Below are 19,488 nucleotides of genomic sequence, written 5' to 3' on the forward strand. Positions count from 1 at the left end.
TCGGTTCTTCTGCCGGGCCACCGCGCCTTCTTGTAGCTCTTTTACAGGCGGTGGCCCGGTCTTCTGTCGCCGTCGCCGCCTTCCGTTCGTGTTCTTCTTCTTGTTCTTCTTGTTCTTCTCCAGGCGATGTTGACTCGACGAGCTCTCCGGCCGGAATGCCGGGGACGCGCTGTGCGGTCACTTATATAGTGACAATGGGGCGGGGTCACATGGTATATGTCACATGGGTTGGTCACATGGGTTGATGTCACATGGGGACTATGACATCGTAAGGGGGCGGGGTCACCATGTGACATCAACCCATGTGACATATACCATGTGACCCCGCCCCATTGTCACTATATAAGTCACAGCGCAGGGCGGCTCTGGCATTCCGGCCGGAGGGAGCGACGTGTCAACATCGCCTGGAGAAGAACAAGAAGAACAAGAAGAAGAACACGAACGGAAGGCGGCGACGGCGACAGAAGACCGGGCCACCGCCTGTAAAAGAGCTACAAGAAGGCGCGGTGGCCCGGCAGAAGAACCGAAGGCGGCGACAGAAGAACGGAAGACGGCGACAGAAGACCGGGCCACCGGACCAGGCGCGGTGGCCCGGCAGAAGAACCGAAGAGGGGGACAAGACCCTCGAAGTCGGGAGAAGAGGCCGGCGGCGGGGAGGAAGAAAGCCGGACTCCTCCGCTGGCAAAAGAGCTACACACACATAGCGGAGGAGTCCGGCGAGAAGACCCCCGAAGACGGAAGACCCCCGGCTGTGCAATAAAATATTTTTTCCCCCTGTGTTGTGTTTTTATTTGTACTTTATTTCACAGGTGAATGGGTAGGGGTACATTGTACCCCATACTCATTCACATAGGGTGGGGGGCCGGTATCCGGGGGCCCCCTTCTTAAAGGGGGCTCCCGGATTCCGATAAGCCCCCCGCCCGCAGACCCCGACAACCAACGGCCAGGGTTGTCGGGAAGAGGCCCTTGTCCTCATCAACATGGGGACAAGGTGCTTTGGGGTGGGGGGGCCGCGCGGCCCCCCCCTTCCCCAAGGCACCCCCCCATGTTGAGGGCACGCGGCCTGGTACGGCTCAGGAGGGGGGGCGCGCTCGCTCGCCCCCCTTTCCTGGCCGGCCGGGTAGCGTGCTCGGACAAGAGTCTGGTGTGGACTTGGGGGGAACCCCCACGCCGATTTTTTTCGGCGTTGGGGTTCCCCTTTAAGCCCATTCCAGGCGGCGGAGCCCGCGACGTCTCCTTCGCGGGCCCCGCCTACCTGTACACGCGCTCGAAATGGGCGGATTTGCCTCCTCCTTACGTGGGCGAGTCCGTTCATTTCAAAAGTTGAGCGAACTGTTTGCCCAACCTTGTTCGTCAAACAGTCCGCTCGTGTGTGGGCAAGTCCGCTCATGCAAATTTTGAGCGGACTGTTTGACAAACTGTTTGCCGAACAAGGTTGGGCGAACAGTCCGCGCGTGTGTACGCGGCCTAAGGGGGATGGGAGTGACTGGTGGAGGAGACATATCTTTGTTCCTACTTATTAAGAACAAACTATATGTCTCCTCTCCCCTGACAGAGCATGAATTTTTTGTGTTTACACACAAATCCCCATGCTGGCTCTCATGTACGTGATCGCGTGTGGCCAGCGGCGATCGTGCCCAATGGCCACGTGCATCGGGCCCCCCGCCTTGTAGCGGGCGTACCCTCTGGAGGCTCTTAAAGGGAAAGCCATACCCGTATAGAGTTTCGCCCAGGAGAGCCATTCTGCAGCAGTATATCTACGTGAGCCGGTCGGGAACCGGTTGAGCTGTGTTGGGGGTTTTTCACTGTCAGGGCGGTAAGGATATGGAACTCCCTTCCACAATCGGTGGTGTCGGCAGGAAGTACAGATAGTTTTAAAAGACTCTTGGACGTGCATCTTAACATAAACAATTTAAGGGGTTATGGCTCGGGTCATGAACCTATGGCTCGCGAGCCAGATGCTGCTCTTTTGATGGCTACATCTGGCTCTCAATCCATGGATCGCGTTGTATGCCGATCCGCAGATTGAGTCCATAGGAAAAGCTGCGGCTTCGGCCTAGCTCCGGAGTCGCGGCCATCTTGGTACACCCGGCGGCAGCCTAGGTGAGCGACGCGCTGACGTCATCATCACCACCCGCCTCATCTGCTCCTGGATCTGCCTAGTGGTAAGCAAGCAGAGTCAGGCATAGTGAAGGAGTGCATATTACAGTGGGGGAGAAGTGTATATTACAGTGGGGGAGATGTGGACATTACAGTGGGGGGGATGGCGTGGATATTACAGTGGGGAGATGATGTGAATATTACAGTGGGGGAGATGATGTGGATATTACAGTGGGAGAGATTATGGATATTACAGTGGGGGGGGGGGGGTGGCATGGATATTACAGTGGGGAGATGACGTGGATATTACAGTGGGGAGATGACGTGGATATTACAGTGGGGGAGATGACGTGGATATTACAGTGGGGGAGATGACGTGGATATTACAGTGGGAGAGATTATGGATATTACAGTGGGGGGGGGGGGGGTGGCGTGGATATTACAGTGGGGAGATGACGTGGATATTACAGTGGGGGAGATTATGGATATTACAGTGGAGGAGATGACATGGATATTACAGTGGGGGAGATTATGGATATTACAGTGGAGGAGATTATGGATATTACAGTGGGGGGGATGGCGTGGATATTACATTGGGGAGAGATGATATGGATATTACAGTGGGGAGATGACGTGGATATTACAGTGGGGGAGATGACGTGGATATTACAGTGGGGGAGATTATGGATATTACAGTGGAGGAGATGACATGGATATTACAGTGGGGGAGATTATGGATATTACAGTGGAGGAGATTATGGATATTACAGTGGGGGAGATTATGCATATTACAGTGGAGGAGATTATGGATATTACAGTGGGGGAGATGGCGTGGATATTACAGTGGGGGAGATTATGGATATTACAGTGGAGGAGATTATAGATATTACAGTAGGGGAGGGGGGGTGGCGTGGATATTACAGTGGGGGGAGATGATGTGGATATTACAGTGGGGGGGGTGACGTGGATATTACAGTGGGGGGGGGTGACGTGGATATTACAGTGGGGGAGATTATTAATATTACAGTGGAGGAGATGATGTGGATATTACAGTGGGGGGTGATGATATGGATATTACAGTGGGGGAGATGGTGTGGATATTACAGTGAGGGGGGTGGCGTGGATATTACAGTGGGGGAGATGGCGTGGATATTACAGTGGGGGGGGGGGGGGGGGTGACGTGGATATTACAGTGGGGGGGGTGACGTGGATATTACAGTGGGGGGGGGTGACGTGGATATTACAGTGGGGGGATGACGTGGATATTACAGTGGGGGAGATTATGAATATTACAGGGGGGGAGATTATGGATATTACAGTGGAGGAGATTATGGATATTACAGTGGAGGAGATTATGGATATTACAGTGGGGGGGGGGTGGCATCGATATTACAGTGGGGAGATGATGTGGATATTACAGTGGGGGTGATTATGGATATTACAGTGAGGGGGGGTCGCGTCGATATTACAGTGGGGGAGATGATGTGGATATTACAGTGGGGGAGATTATGGATATTACAGTGGGGGAGATTATGGATATTACAGTGGGGGAGATTATGGATATTACAGTGGAGGAGATTATGGATATTACAGTGGGGGGGATGGCGTGGATATTACATTGGGGGGAGATGATATGGATATTACAGTGGGGGGGGGATGGCGTGGATATTACAGTTGGGGAGATGATGTGTATATTACAGTGGGGGGGGGGATGGCGTGGATATTACAGTTGGGGAGATGATGTGGATATTACAGTGGGGGGGATGACGTGGATATTACAGTGGGGGGGGTGACGTGGATATTACAGTGGGGGGGGATGACGTGGATATTACAGTGGGGGGATGACGGGGATATTACAGTGGGGGAGATTATTAATATTACAGGGGGGAGATGATGTGGATATTACAGTGGGGGATGATGATATGGATATTACAGTGTGGGAGATGGTGTGGATATTACAGTGAGGGGGGTGGCGTGGATATTACAGTGGGGGGGATGACGTGGATATTACAGTGGGGGGGTGACGTGGATATTACAGTGGGGGGATGACGTGGATATTACAGTGGGGGAGATTATGAATATTACAGGGGGGAGATTATGGATATTACAGTGGAGGAGATTATGGATATTACAATGGAGGAGGTTATGGATATTACAGTGGGGGGGGGGGGGGTTTATCGATATTACAGTGGGGAGATGATGTGGATATTACAGTGGGGGTGATTATGGATATTACAGTGAGGGGGGGTCGCGTCGATATTACAGTGGGGGAGATGATGTGGATATTACAGTGGAGGAGATTATGGATATTACAGTGGGGGAGATTATGGATATTACAGTGGGGGGGGGGGGGGGTGGCGTCGATATTACAGTGGGGAGATGATGTGGATATTACAGTGAGGAGATTATGGATATTACAGTGGGGGGGTATGGCGTGGATATTACAGTTGGGGAGATGATGTGGATATTAAAGTGGGGGGAGATTATGGATATTACAGTGGGGGAGATGGTGTGGATATTACAGTGAGGGGGGTGGCATGGATATTACAGTGGGGGAGATGATGTGGATATTACAGTGGGAGAGATTATGGATATTACAGTGGGGGGGGGGGGGTGGCTTGGATATTACAGTGGGGAGATGACGTGGATATTACAGTGGGGGAGATTATGAATATTACAGTGGGGGAGATTATGGATATCACAGTGGAGGAGATTATGGATATTACAGTGGGGGGGATGGCGTGGATATTACAGTGGGGGGAGATGATATGGATATTACAGTGGGGGGGGGGGGATGGTGTGGATATTACAGTTGGGGAGATGATGTGGATATTACAGTGGGGGGTGATGATATGGATATTACAGTGGGGGAGATGGTGTGGATATTACAGTGAGGGGGATGGCGTGGATATTACAGTGGGGGAGATGACGTGGATATTACAGTGGGGGGGATGACGTGGATATTACAGTGGGGGGGGTGACGTGGATATTACAGTGGGGGGGATGACGTGGATATTACAGTGGGGGAGATTATGAATATTACAGGGGGGAGATGATGTGGATATTACAGTGGAGGAGATTATGGATATTACAGTGGAGGAGATTATGGATATTACAGTGGGGGGGGTGGCATCGATATTACAGTGGGGGAGATTATGGATATTACAGTGGGGGAGATTATGGATATTACACTTTGGGGGGGTGGCGTCGATATTACAGTGGGGAGATGATGTGGATATTACAGTGGGGGGGATGACGTGAATATTACAGTGGAGGAGATTATGGATATTACAGTGGGGGGGGGGGGGGGTGGCGTGGATATTACATTTGGGGAGATGATGTGGATATTAAAGTGGGGGGAGATTATGGATATTACAGTGGGGGAGATGGTGTGGATATTACAGTGAGGGGGGTGGCATGGATATTACAGTGGGGGAGATGATGTGGATATTACAGTGGAGGAAATTATGCATATTACAGTGGAGGAGATTATGGATATTACAGTGGGGGAGATGGCGTGGATATTACAGTGGGGGAGATTATGGATATTACAGTGGAGGAGATTATAGATATTACAGTAGGGGAGGGGGGGTGGCGTGGATATTTCATTTGGGGAGATGATGTGGATATTAAAGTGGGGGGAGATTATGGATATTACAGTGGGGGAGATGGTGTGGATATTACAGTGAGGGGGGTGGCATGGATATTACAGTGGGGGAGATGATGTGGATATTACAGTGGAGGAAATTATGCATATTACAGTGGAGGAGATTATGGATATTACAGTGGGGGAGATGGCGTGGATATTACAGTGGGGGAGATTATGGATATTACAGTGGAGGAGATTATAGATATTACAGTAGGGGAGGGGGGGGTGGCGTGGATATTACAGTGGGGGAGATGATGTGGATATTACAGTGGGGGGAGATGACGTGGATATTACAATGGGGGAGATGATGTGGATATTACAGTGGGGGAAATTATGCATATTACAGTGGAGGAGATTATGGATATTACAGTGGGGGAGATGGCGTGGATATTACAGTGGGGGGGATGACGTGGATATTACAGTGGGGGAGATGATGTGGATATTACAGTGGGGGAGATTATGGATATTACAGTGGGGGAGATTATGGATATTACAGTGGGGGAGGGGGGGTGGCGTGGATATTACAGTGGGAGAGATGTCGTGGATATTACAGTGGGGGGAGATGACGTGGATATTACAATGGGGGAGATGATGTGGATATTACAGTGGGGGAGATTATGGATATTACAGTGGAGGAAATTATGGATATTACAGTGGGGGGTGGGGGGGTGGCGTGGATATTACAGTGGGAGAGATGATGTGGATATTACAGTGGGGGAGATGATGTGGATATTACAGTGGGGGAGATGATGTGGATATTACAGTGGGGGAGATTATGGATATTACAGTGGGGGAGATTATGGATATTACAGTGGGGGGAGATGAAGTGGATATTACAGTGGGGGAGATTATGGATATTACAGTCGAGGAGATTATGGATATCACAGTGGGGGGGATGGTGTGGATATTACAGTGGAGGAGATTATGGATATTACAGTGGGGGGGATGGTGTGGATATTACAGTGGAGGAGATTATGGATATTACAGTGGGGGGGATGGCGTGGATATTACAGTGGAGGAGATTATGGATATTACAGTGGGGGGGATGGTGTGGATATTACAGTGGGGGAGGATGGCGTGGATATTACAGTTGGGGAGATGATGTGGATATTACAGTGGGGGGGATGGTGTGAATATTACAGTGGGGGGGATGGTGTGAATATTACAGTGGGGGAGATGACGTGGATATTACAGTGGGGGGGATGGCGTGGATATTACATTGAGGGGGATGACGTGGATATTACAGTGGGGGGGATGGCGTGGATATTACAGTGGAGGAGATTATGGATATTACAGTGGGGGGGATGGCGTGGATATTACAGTGGGGGAGATGATGTGGATATTACAGTGGGGGAGATGATGTGGATATTACAGTGGGGGAGATGATGTGGATATTACAGTGGGGGGAGATGATGTGGATATTACAGTGGGGGAAATTATGGATATTACAGTGGGGGAGATGGCGTGGATATTACAGTGGGGGAGATGATGTGGATATTACAGTGGGGGCGATGATGTGGATATTACAGTGGGGGGAGATGATGTGGATATTACAGTGGGGGAGATGATGTGAATATTACATTGGGGGAGATGACGTGGATATTACAGTGAGGGAGATTATGGATATTACAGTGGGGGAGATGACGTGGATATTACAGTGGGGGAGATGGCGTGGATATTACAGTGAGGGAGATTATGGATATTACAGTGGGGAGGGATGGTGTGGATATTACAGTGGGGGAGATGATGTGGATATTACAGTGGGGGAGATGATGTGGATATTACAGTGGGGGTGATTATGGATATTACAGTGGGGGGATGGCGTGGATATTACAGTGGTGGGGATGGTGTGGATATTACAGTGGGGGAGATGATGTGGATATTACAGTGGGGGAGATGATGTGGATATTACAGTGAAGGGGATGCCGTGGATATTACAGTGGGGGAGATGATGTGGATATTACAGTGAAGGGGATGCCGTGGATATTACAGTGGGGGAGATGATGTGGATATTACAGTGGGGGAGATTGTGTGGATATTACAGTGGAGGAGATTATGGATATTACAGTGGGGGGGAAGGCGTGGATATTACAGCGGGGGGAGATGATATGGATATTACAGTGGGGGGATGGCGTGGATATTACAGTGGGGGGATGGTGTGGATATTACAGTGGGGGGAGATGATGTGGATATTACAGTGGGGGGATGGCGGGGATATTACAGTGGGGGGGTGATGTGGATATTACAGTGGGGGAGATGATGTCGATATTACAGTGGGGGAGATTATGGATATTACAGTGGGGGGCATGACATGGATATTACAGTGGGGGGGGGGTGACGTGGATATTACAGTGGGGGGGGGGGTGACGTGGATATCACAGTGGGGGAGATGACATTTCAGTTATAATTAATCGAAATTACGATCACGTTTAAAAGTCTCAACGCCTGCATGAAGCTTAACCTCACAATGTATCAACCAGACCACAAAGCCATCAGCAAAACCATGCAGCACCAAAAGTTGCATTAACGGTAAGAAGAACTTTATTCATCATTGGTTAGCAACAGCATAACAACATTATTAAAAAGAATTCAGAGGTCATGTCATGTTCGGCAACTTTGCCGTATTTTCTTTGTTCTGTGATTTATCCCTTGATAAAGAACACCTGATTGTTTAATTCAGAGACATGTTGTACATTAAGGGTCCGTTCACACAGGGGCAATACGACTTTCAACACGACTTTTGGAGGCAACTTGGACACCACCTGAACATGACTTGGGGCGACTTACAACACAACTTTAAGTCGCCCCAGGCCAGGCGACTTTTTCCGCGGCCAATCAGAGAATGAGCTCTCAAGGGGAAACTCCACGCCAAATTTATGAAAAAAATGTGGCGTGGGTTCCCCCTCCGAGAGCATACCAGGCCCTTAGGTCTGGTCTGGTATGGTTAAGGGGAACCCCCTACGCCGAAAAAACGACTAGATCCATACCAGACCCTTATCTGAGCATGCTACCCGGCCGGCCAGGAAAGGGAGTGGGGACGAGCGAGCGCCCCCCCCCCCCCCCCTCCTGAGCCGTACCAGGCCGTGCGCCCTCAACATGGGGGGGTGCCTTGGAGGGAGGCAGCGGCGAAGACGATTTCCGGGCTCCTCTGCTAGTAAAAGAGCTAGCAGAAGATAGCGGAGGAGTCTGGCGAGAAGACCCCCCAAGACGGAAGAAGACCCCTCCGGAGCTGTGCAATAAACTATTTTAACCCCGTGTTGTGTTTTTTTATTTTTTTTTACATTTTTTTCGCAGGTGAATGGGTAGGGGTACATTGTATAGTCATTCACATAGGGTGGGGGGGCTGGTATCCGGGGGCCCCCTTATTAAAGGGGGCTCCCGGATTCCGATAAGCCCCCTGCCCGCAGACCCCGACAACCAACGGCCAGGGTTGTCGGGAAGAGGCCCTTGTCCTCATCAACATGGGGACAAGGTGCTTTGGGGTGGGGGGGCCACGCGGCCCCCCCTTCCCCAAGGCACACCCCCATGTTGAGGGCGCGTGGCCTGGTATGGCTCAGGAGGGGGGCACTCGCTCGTCCCCACCCCCTTTCCTGGCCGGCCAGGTAGCGTGCTCGCATAAGGGTCTGGTATGGATCTGGGGGGGACCCCCACGCCGTTTTTTCAGCGTAGGGTGTTCCCCTTAAAATCCATACCAGACCTAAGGGCCTGGTATGCTCTCAGAGGAGGAACCCACGCCAATTTTTTTTCATAAATTTGGCGTGGAGTTCCCTCTTGAGAGCTGATAATTCTGTCAGAGCCACCTCTGCATAGACGAAGATCCGACTTGGAGGAGACCTCGATTGAAATCAATGGGTACCAGTCGTCTACAAGTCGGAGCAACTTCAGTAGTGTGCATTAAGACGGCTCTCATTCACTTACATTGATTTTTACATGTTGTCCGACCTGAGGCGACTAGGGGCGACCTGAAGTCGGATCTGAGTTGCCCCTGTGTGAACGGACCCTAAAAGTGTTGGTCTTACATAAAATGCACACATTTACTTGTATTTAGTTTTAAACATATTGTACGGAATTACATTTTAAAATATGTTGCGTTTATGGCTCTCTCAGCCAAAAAGGTTCCCTAGCCCTGGGTTATGGGGAATTATTTTTCTACACACACCTACACAGGTTGAACCGGATGGACTGTTGTCTTTATTCAACCTTACCAATTATGTAACCAACTATGTAACTTTGTTTATAAACATCAAGATAGAGAGATACAATGTGCCAGAAGATCCATTTGGAATCGCGGGCAAAATCGGCGTGATTCAGCTCACAAGTCCAAATCACGCTAAAATCATAATGGCATCCCAAACACAATGCGTTTTTGCTGGGTGCGTGGTTCTGAGAGGACGTCATATGACGCCCTTCCGGGATTGGACGTTTGCACTGTAACCATCATTTGGCTATAGCTCTGTCGGGAAGTGGATATTAAAGCTGAAATCACCAGTGAGAAGAGTATAAGTGCGGATGTCTCCCCGTCACTCCAATTCACCACCGCGCTGGAATCAATGTACAAAATGGAGTCTCACCCAAAAAGCTGCAATCCTTGAGTCTCATGGGTTCATACAAGGGAAATGCAGCCTATCATGGCCACCAGACACCCCTCTCTGCTCTCCACCTTCACTGATCCAATCACCATCCACACCTTCAATCCCTCCAACACGTAGTATAGAGAAGACAAAGCTCATAGTGGAGTAAAATCATAAAAACACTTTATTCACATTAAAATCTGATTACAGAGTATAAAATATAGAAGACTTAACAGCACATGTGATTTGTATACACAAATATCGCTGATACCAGACTTCTTGTTCTGGGGGGGCGGAGTCTGACCTCACTTCCATCACTGGCTGACAGGAGGGAGGAGTCGCTGGTTGTTATGATGGCGGCGGGTGCCGAATCCATAAAGTGTAACCAAAGGAAAAATGTTTTCCCTCCAGGCAAATCTGACCTTAATTTATCCCCCGCTATATATACTCCTTATTTATCTCCCTGCTATATATACTCCTTATTTATCCCCCCGCTATATATACTCCTTATTTATCCCCCCGCTATATATACTCTTTATTTATCCCCGTTATATATACTCCTTATTTATCCCCCGCTATATATACTCCTTATTTATCCCCAATATATATACTCCTTATATATATACTCTTTATTTATCCCCCGCTATATATACTCCTTATTTATCCCCCGCTATATATATTCTTTATTTATCCCCACTATATATACTCCTTATTTTTCCCCCAATATATATACTCTTTATTTATCCCCCGCTATATATACTCCTTATTTATCCCCGCTATATATATTCTTTATTTATCCCCGCTATATATATTCTTTATTTATCCCCGCTATATATACTCCTTATTTCCCCCCCCACTATATATACTCTTTATTTATCCCCCGCTATATATATACTCTTTATTTATCCCCCGCTATATATATATATATATATATACTCCTTATTTATCCCCCGCTATATATACTTCTTATTTATCCCCCCGCTATATATATTCTTTATTTATTCCTGCTATATATACTCCTTATTAATCCCCCGCTATATATACTCCTTATTTATCACCCGCTATATATACTCCTTATTTATCCCCCGCTATATATACTCCTTATTTATGCCCCGCTATATATACTTCTTATTTATCCCCCCCGCTATATATATTCTTTATTTATCCCCCCCGTTATATATACTCCTTATTTATCCCCACTATATATACTCCTTATTTATCCCCGCTATATATATTCTTTATTTATCCCCGCTATATATATACTTTATTTATCCCCGCTATATATACTCCTTATTTCCCCCCCACTATATATACTCTTTATTTATCCCCCGCTATATATATACTCTTTATTTATCCCCGCTATATATATACTCTTTATTAATCTCCCGCTATATATACTCCTTATTTATCCCCCGCTATATATATATATACTCCTTATTTATCCCCCGCTATATATACTTCTTATTTATCCCCCCGCTATATATATTCTTTATTTATCCCCGCTATATATACTTCTTATTTATCCCCCCGCTATATATATTCTTTATTTATCCCCCGCTTTATATACTCTTTATTTATCCCCCGCTATAAATACTCCTTATTTATCCCCCGCTATATATATTCTTTATTTATCACCACTATATCTACTCCTTATTAATCCCCCGCTATATATACTCCTTATTTATCCCCCGCTATATATACTCCTTATTTATCCCCTGCTATATATACTCCTTATTTATCCCCCCGCTATATATACTCCTTATTTATCCCCCCGCTATATATACTCCTTATTTATCCCCCGCTATATATACTCCTTATTTATCCCCTGCTCTATATGTACTTCTTATTTATCCCCCCCCCCGCTATATATACTTTTTATTTATCCCCGCTATATATACTCCTTTATTTATCCCCGCTATATATCCCCAGGAAAGTAATAGAGGGGAAATCGTCCAATGGGGACACTAGTTCCGGTGACAACCAGGGATTCTCTTAAAGCAATACTAAACCAAAAATGTAATATATTGCAGTGTACTGATCATTAGATGGGGTGGCTGCATTTTTTTTTCTCGCCTGGTGATCTGCCCAGTAACACACCTCCTGTAGTAGTGAGACACAACTCTGGAGAATGAGCACAGGGTGCACAGCGGACAACAACATTGTCAGTCTGGGGGGGGGTTAGATGGACTAGCAGATTTAGATACACCAACCAACTGAAGCCAAACCCCATCTCAGACTTTGTAATCCATTACAGCAGTTTTGTTCCTTTTGGTATAAAGGTTTTACATAAAGAAATACAAATTGATCATTGAAAGCACACCTGTAAGCCCTTGTACACACGGTCGGATATTCCGGCAGAAAATGTCCGATCGGACCGTGTTGTCGGATAATCCGACCGTGTGTGGGCTCCATCGGACTGTTTCCGTCGGAATATCCGGCCAACAAAGTTTTAGAGCTGGGCTTTATAATTTTCCGACAACATGATCCGATCGGACTTTGTCCGATCGTTAGTAGAGAATTCCGATCGGACAAAGTTCCATGCATGCTCAGAACAAATTACAAGACCAAAGCTATTGACTAATAGCCTAAACGTAGTCCCGTCATAAGGAAATAACGTCATCACGTTCTGAATGATCGGATTTTCGGACAACTTTGTCCGACCTCGTGTATGCAACACCAGTTTCGGACAAAATCCGTCGGACAAAACCCGACAGATTTTGTTGTCGGAATGTCCGACCGTGTGTACAAGGGCTAAGAGTTGAATGGTTTGTCTCATGTCTGTAATTGATACATTCTGCTGGACAGCTTTTTCCTTTAAAAAAATAGACTTACTGGCTGGATTAGCAAGTGTAAATAGAAGAAAGAAAACCTAAAAATGAAAATGAATGCAGCCATCACATCTAAGGCTTGGTAAGCTGCAATATAATGAATGTTTGTTTTTAGGTTTAATGCTGCTTTAACTTGGAGGGATTCCATCTCACTTCCTGTTTTGGCTATGGGACAGGAAGTGAAGGGAAATCTCCCCAATGGGATACAGATGAGCAAAAAAAAAAAAAAAGACAGGGGTCATAACTAGGGATGAGCATGTTTGAGTCGAACATAAGTTTGACTCGAACATGGGGTGTTCGCCTGTTCACCGAACAGCGAACAATATGCGGTGATTGCGACAAATTTGAAAGCTGCCGGAACACCGTTAAAGTCTATGGGATACTAACATTAAAAACCAAAGTGCTCATTTTAAAGGCTAATATGCAAGTTATTGTCAGAAAAAGTGTTCAGGGACCCGGGTCCTGCCCCAGGGGACATGGATCAATGCACATTTTTTTTTTTTTTTTAAACGGCCATTTTTTCGTGGTTTTTATTTTTTTTTAATGCTTAAAGTGAAACAATAAAAATGAAATATTCCTTTAAGTATTGTGCCTTGTATACAATATGCCTGTAAAGTGGTGCATTTTTCTCGTGTTTAGAACAGTACCACAGCAAAATGACATTTCTAAAGGAAAAATTATCATTTAAAACTGATCGCAGCTGTAATGAAGTGTCTGGTATGAATATTAAGGGGAATCAAAATTTTTAAAAAAAAATTGCGTGGGGGTCTCCCTAAAATCCATACCAGGCCCTTTGGGTAGGATATGAAAATTAAGGGGAACTCTGCGCCAAATTAAAAAAAAGGCATAGGTGTCCCCCCAAAATCCATACCAGACCTGATTCTAAGGGGTACCCTGCAACAAAATAAAAAATGGAGTAGCGGTCCCCCCCAATCCATACCAGACCCTTATCCGAGCATGCAACCTGGCAGGCCGCAAGAAAAGAGGGGGGACGAGAACGCCCCCCCTTCTGAACTGTACCAGGCTACACACCCTCAGCATGGGGAGGGTGCTTTGGGAAAGCTCCCCAAAGCACCTTGTCCCTATGTTGATGGGGACAAGGGCCTCATCCCCACAACCCTTGCCCGGTGGTTGTGGGGGTCTTTTTTATTTTTTAATAAAAGACTTGTCCCAAGCTGTCTCTTTGTTTTTTTTTTTACCATTTTGACACATTTTTTGTGAAATGGTAGGTGTACATTTGTACCCTGTTACCAATTCACACAGGGGGGAGGCCAGGATCTGGGGTCACCTTATTAAAGGGGGCTTCCAGATTCTGATACGCCCCCCGCAGACCCCCACAACCACCGGGCAAGGGTTGTGGGGATGAGGCCCTTAACCCCATCAACATGGGGACAAGGTGCTTTGGGGGGCTTCCCTAAAGCAACCTTTCCCATGTTGAGGGCATGTGGCCTGATATGTTTCAAGAGGGGTGGCACTCTCTGGCCCCACCTCTTTTCTTGCGGTCTGCCAGGTTGCATGCTCAGATAAGGGTTTGGTATAGATTTGGGGGGGACTTACACCTTTTTAAAATTTTGGCTCAGGGTTCCCCTTAATTTCCATATCAGACCCCGAAGGGCCTGGTATGGATTTTAGGGGGACCTCTACGCAATTTTTTTACATTTTGGTTTGGAGTTCCCCTTAATATTCATACCAGACCCAAAGGGCCTGGTAATGGATTGGGGGAGATCCCATGCTCTTTTTTTCAATGAGTTTTATCCATATTGCCGAGACCCAACAATACCTTACAGCCACGATCAGTTTTAAATGACAATTATTTCTTTAGAAATGTAATTTTGCTGTGGCATTGTTCTAAACACGGGAAAAATGCTCCACTTTACAGGCATACTGTAGACAACCCCCAGGCACAATTTTTAAAGAAATATTTCATTTTTATTGTTTCACTTTAAGCATTAAAAAAAAAAATCACCGCTCCCGAATGTCCGTTTAAAAAAAAAATTGCATTGATACATGGGGCAGGACCCGGGTCCCCAAACACTTTTTATGACAATAACTTGTATATAAGCCTTTAAAATGAGCACTTTTGATTATTCATGTTTGTGTCCCATAGACTTTAACGGTGTTCATGTGTTCTGCCGCATTTTTTGCCTGTTCGCATGTTCTACTGCGAACCGAGGGTGGTGTTCGGCTCATCCCTAGTCATAACCTTCTATTACTCCATCCAAAATAATTAGAACTAAAGGCATTTTTGTATTAATCAGTCATTCTCCTGTCAGTTGGGAAACCCCAGCTGACAGATACAAAGAATATCAGATTTTTTCAAAGTAAAATATTTCCCATTTATAGATATAACATATGCAGTATTTTAGTAGATTTTTTTTCTGAGTTAATAACTTTTTATATACAGAATGAGTTAATTTCCCTCCATTTTCCCTGCAGCATTTTACACTTGGTGAGTTGAGCCCGGTGTTGCTGTAGAAGATTTCCCCTCACTTCCTGTCTGGTAAAACGTTGTCAGCAGGACAGGAAGTGAGAGTAAATCTATCAAATGGAGCCCCAGAGAGCTGGAAAATACCTCACCGGGGTTCTAACCCTTCCCAACCATATTCATCACTAAGAGAAAAGTTCTGGCTGGACATACACTTTACTAATACATCACATTTTATTAAAATGCTTGTAAAGACATTCCCTGCATTAAGGGAAGAAATGTTCCGGTTTTGCTGTGCGTGTCAATAGATGCACACAGCTTGACTTGCGAGTGATCCCACAGGTGGGACCCCCATAGTTAGGGGCTTGCTATGGTGACACACAAAGACCAGGAGAGCACCAGAGGGGGACCCCAGAAGAGGAGGATTGGGGGGGCTCTGTGCAATACCATTACACAGAGCAGGTGAGTATAATATGTCTATTAGAGAAAATAGACTTTACAACCACTTTAATTAGAGAAGTAGATAGATAGATAGATAGATAGATAGATAGATAGATAGATAGATAGATAGATAGATAGATAAAACATAGATAGATAGATAGATAGATAGATAGATAGATAGATAGATAGATAGATAGATAGATAGATAGATAAAACATAGATAGATAGATAGATAGATAGATAGATAGATAGATAGACAGGTAGATAGATAGATAAAACAGATCAATGAGTGACAGATGGATAACTCTCACTTGGATTTATAGCAGAAAAACCTGCAGGACCCTGACTTAAACCCCACCCACTTCATTATCCTGAATAGTCCACCAATCCCATCCCTCCTCCCTGTGATGTCATCAGTTTTATTTCTCCCGATTCCTCCCACAGATCTTTATATAACCTTTAAATACATATATCCCAGCATGGAGGGGCTCAGTGAAGGTGGTGGTGAAGGTGTGGAGATGTCGGATCGGGTAACACAGATCATAAAAGGAGATCCGTCAGACCTCATAATCCAGATATATCCTCACTCTGTTACTGGAGATATTGGTGGGCAAGGAGATCACTTTACTGTCATGTATCACCACATACTGATCACTATTCCTGTACAATCCCCAGGACTTGTTATTATATCCAATCACTGACTGCAATTCTCCTCCCCTGTCTATACTGGGGTAACACATCCCGACTATCCACCAAGTTGATCCCCTGACATCCACTTCCCAGTAATGTCTCCCTGAGGAGAAACTCCGACTGCTCATCACCTGAGGATACTGAAATCTCTCTGGTGTTTCTGGACGATTCTGGTCTATATCTGATCTGGATACAGTTTTCCTGTCATCTGATATATGGAGATTATTATGAGCTGTATTTACATCCAGTAATATGTCTGCAGCTTCCTGTATATAGGAGGATACATTTACCTCTGTTATTATATCAGATAAAGTGTGTAATGTGTGTGATATCCCATCCACATCCAGACCCCCTCCATCATGGAGGAGCTTCTCATGTCTCTCTCTGTCCTCATTATCTCCATCCTCAGTATCACACAAGTCACCTGTGTCTGATTCCTGTAAGACAGTCAGTGGATCCGTCACGTTACACAGCTCCTCAATGTGACGCAACTTCCTGGACAGCTCCTTCTTCTTTATTTCCAGATCCCCGATGGAGATGGAGATCCGCTCTGCCCTCCCGGAGATTTCCCTCAGGACTCTCTTCTCCAGGTCTTCCAGACGTCTCCTGAGATCTCTAAACAGGGCAGTGACTCTCTCGGTGTCACCAGCTGATTTTTCTTCTACTTTCCTCCGGTGTTCCTGCAGACTCTGGACTCTTTCCTCCATCTCCTCTCTCTTTGTCAGAAGTTACTGCAGAACATTCCTCAGTGTCTCCTTCTTCTCAGAAGCCTCATCCAATGACTCCATCTCATGTCCTTTATGTCCTCCAATCATACAGGACACACAGATACAGGTATCATCCTCAGTGCAGTAATACTCCAGGATCTTCTTATGGATGGAGCATTTCCTGCTCTCCATGGACAAGGTGGGGTCACATAAGACGTGTTCTGGGGACTTTTTGTGGACTCTCAGGTGTTTATCACACAGAGAAACCTCACAGTGCAGACAGGATCTAACAGCAGGTACAGGAGAGTCCACACAGTAAGTACAGAAGCCGCCGGACTCCTCTTGATCTGGCTGAGTAGACAGGAAATTCTCCACTATGTTACGTAGTGTTATGTTCCTGTGCAGTGCAGGTCGATCTAGAAACTTCTCTCTGCAGTCAGGACAGGAATATCCTCCAGACCCCTTCTGTGTATCCAGCACACGATTAATACAGAGCCGGCAGAAGTTGTGTCCACATCTCAGCATTACAGGATCTGTATAAATGTTCAGACAGACGGAACATTCCAACTCAGCTCTTAGGTTAGCAGACGCCATTGCTGACAGCAGAAAAGAGAAATTAAAGTGAAAGTCTCTGATACGGGAAAAATGCAGTTGGGAGGGTCACTTCCTCCTACACAGGGTGAGGCTGGGCTGGATATTAGAAATGGAGATCAGATTCCAGAAGAAGGAGGTAGTAAAGATAATCATATCTCTCAGCTTTAGAAGAAAGATAAAGAGGGAAAGATAAGTGTGGAGGAGAAATATGGTTGGTTAGGTGTGCTGAGGTGAAAGGTGGATATGGTTGGGTCGTGCTGATCACAGCACACATACAGTATTCTGCAGTCTTTGTACCCCCAAAATATATTATTATTATGCCAAAATCTGGCCATGCAGAGAGTTATGATGGTATGCTTTATATACAGTACATGTAGAGCCGGCTCCTGAAGAGCATGCGCTATAGTTTTTTTCAATTTTAACTTCACCTTAAAACTGCAGTTTGGTTTGGGTTTAATCTTTCTAAATTTTGACCTCAGCATCAGTCTGGCTGGACTGCAGGGTGTTCTGCCTGGCAATGGGTGGCGCTGTCACTTTTGGCAGGTATTGAACCACAGTCTAGTTGGGGGCGTTAAGGTTACTCTCTCTCAGAAACCAGCCCAGTGGGAGTGTTGCTCTTGCTGTGCCTGCTGGGAGAGGGTACTTAACGTGTGGATGTCACGTGTTTCGGGGTTCCAGTCCAGAAGCATGTTCTGACTGCATGGTCCTGGTCCTCCTGACCAGCCCCCAGGACAAGCTGAAGGACCTAAGCAAATCCAATCTCGTGCGGTATCGCCAGACTGGCTGCAAGATACTGGTATTACACTAGTGTTCTACAAGCTTTCAAGTTTCCCTCACGTGCTCTATAACAAAGTCAGTGGCAGAGACATGTTCCTGACTCAAACACCCTGTTGGCTGCTAGGCCTGGTGAGAGAAGGACTATCCAATTAGGGTGAGGATCCAGTTGTGAATGGCTATTCTCTGGATTTACTGAAGTGAGAGATTTTGTTTCATACTGAGTTTGACAATAAGAGTACCTGGACTTTCCACCTAAACCCTCTAATCCTATGCTGATAGACTGTGTTTTAACTCGTTTTCACAAATAAAAATCCCTTTAAGTGGATCTGGCATCAGTCTCTGCAGTTCTTGGGCCAACTACCTCGGGAAGCCCCTAGACACATACGAGGTGAAGAAGGTAATGGTAAGCCCAATAAATTCAGCGGCTCCTTCGGGGGTCAGTGCTACACGTGGGGGCTCGTCCGGGATTTGCTGTTACCCTTCGCAAAACAAAAACTGTGCATGTGGTAAATATAAGGATAGAGGGTTACTTTTTGGACTGCGCCATTTTGTGAAAATGATAGACATCCACTGTTGGCGCATAAGTGTGGGAGGAGCCTGGAAAAAGCCTGCTCCTTATGCAGCCTGAGGAACCAGTGGGTGGAGTCTTGCCTGTTTAGTTTCCCTACATGTGGCACCACTTGAGTGTGTTGCGGGAGAAGGAGAA

General features: G+C 46.4%; 2 protein-coding genes across 2 annotated transcripts; both read right to left on the reverse strand.

Moving 5' to 3' along the window:
• Positions 1–16,255: 16,255 nt before the first annotated feature.
• LOC143961573 (uncharacterized) lies at positions 16,256–17,411 on the reverse strand. Its single transcript, XM_077470882.1, has one exon. It carries the CDS (start codon positions 17,409–17,411, stop codon positions 16,572–16,574), a length of 840 nt encoding a protein of 279 aa, XP_077327008.1. The 3' UTR covers positions 16,256–16,571.
• A 21-nt stretch (positions 17,412–17,432) lies between these two features.
• Positions 17,433–18,013, reverse strand: LOC143961574 (E3 ubiquitin/ISG15 ligase TRIM25-like). The gene has a single exon (XM_077470883.1). The coding sequence runs from the start codon at positions 18,003–18,005 to the stop codon at positions 17,433–17,435; it is 573 nt and encodes a 190-aa protein (XP_077327009.1). The 5' UTR covers positions 18,006–18,013.
• Positions 18,014–19,488: the final 1,475 nt, after the last annotated feature.

The sequence above is a fragment of the Lithobates pipiens genome, unplaced genomic scaffold (genome assembly GCF_037356315.1).
Source record: "Lithobates pipiens isolate NorthernLeopardFrog02 unplaced genomic scaffold, aLitPip1_a1.2 Scaffold_8, whole genome shotgun sequence".
Lineage (NCBI taxonomy): Eukaryota > Metazoa > Chordata > Amphibia > Anura > Ranidae > Lithobates > Lithobates pipiens.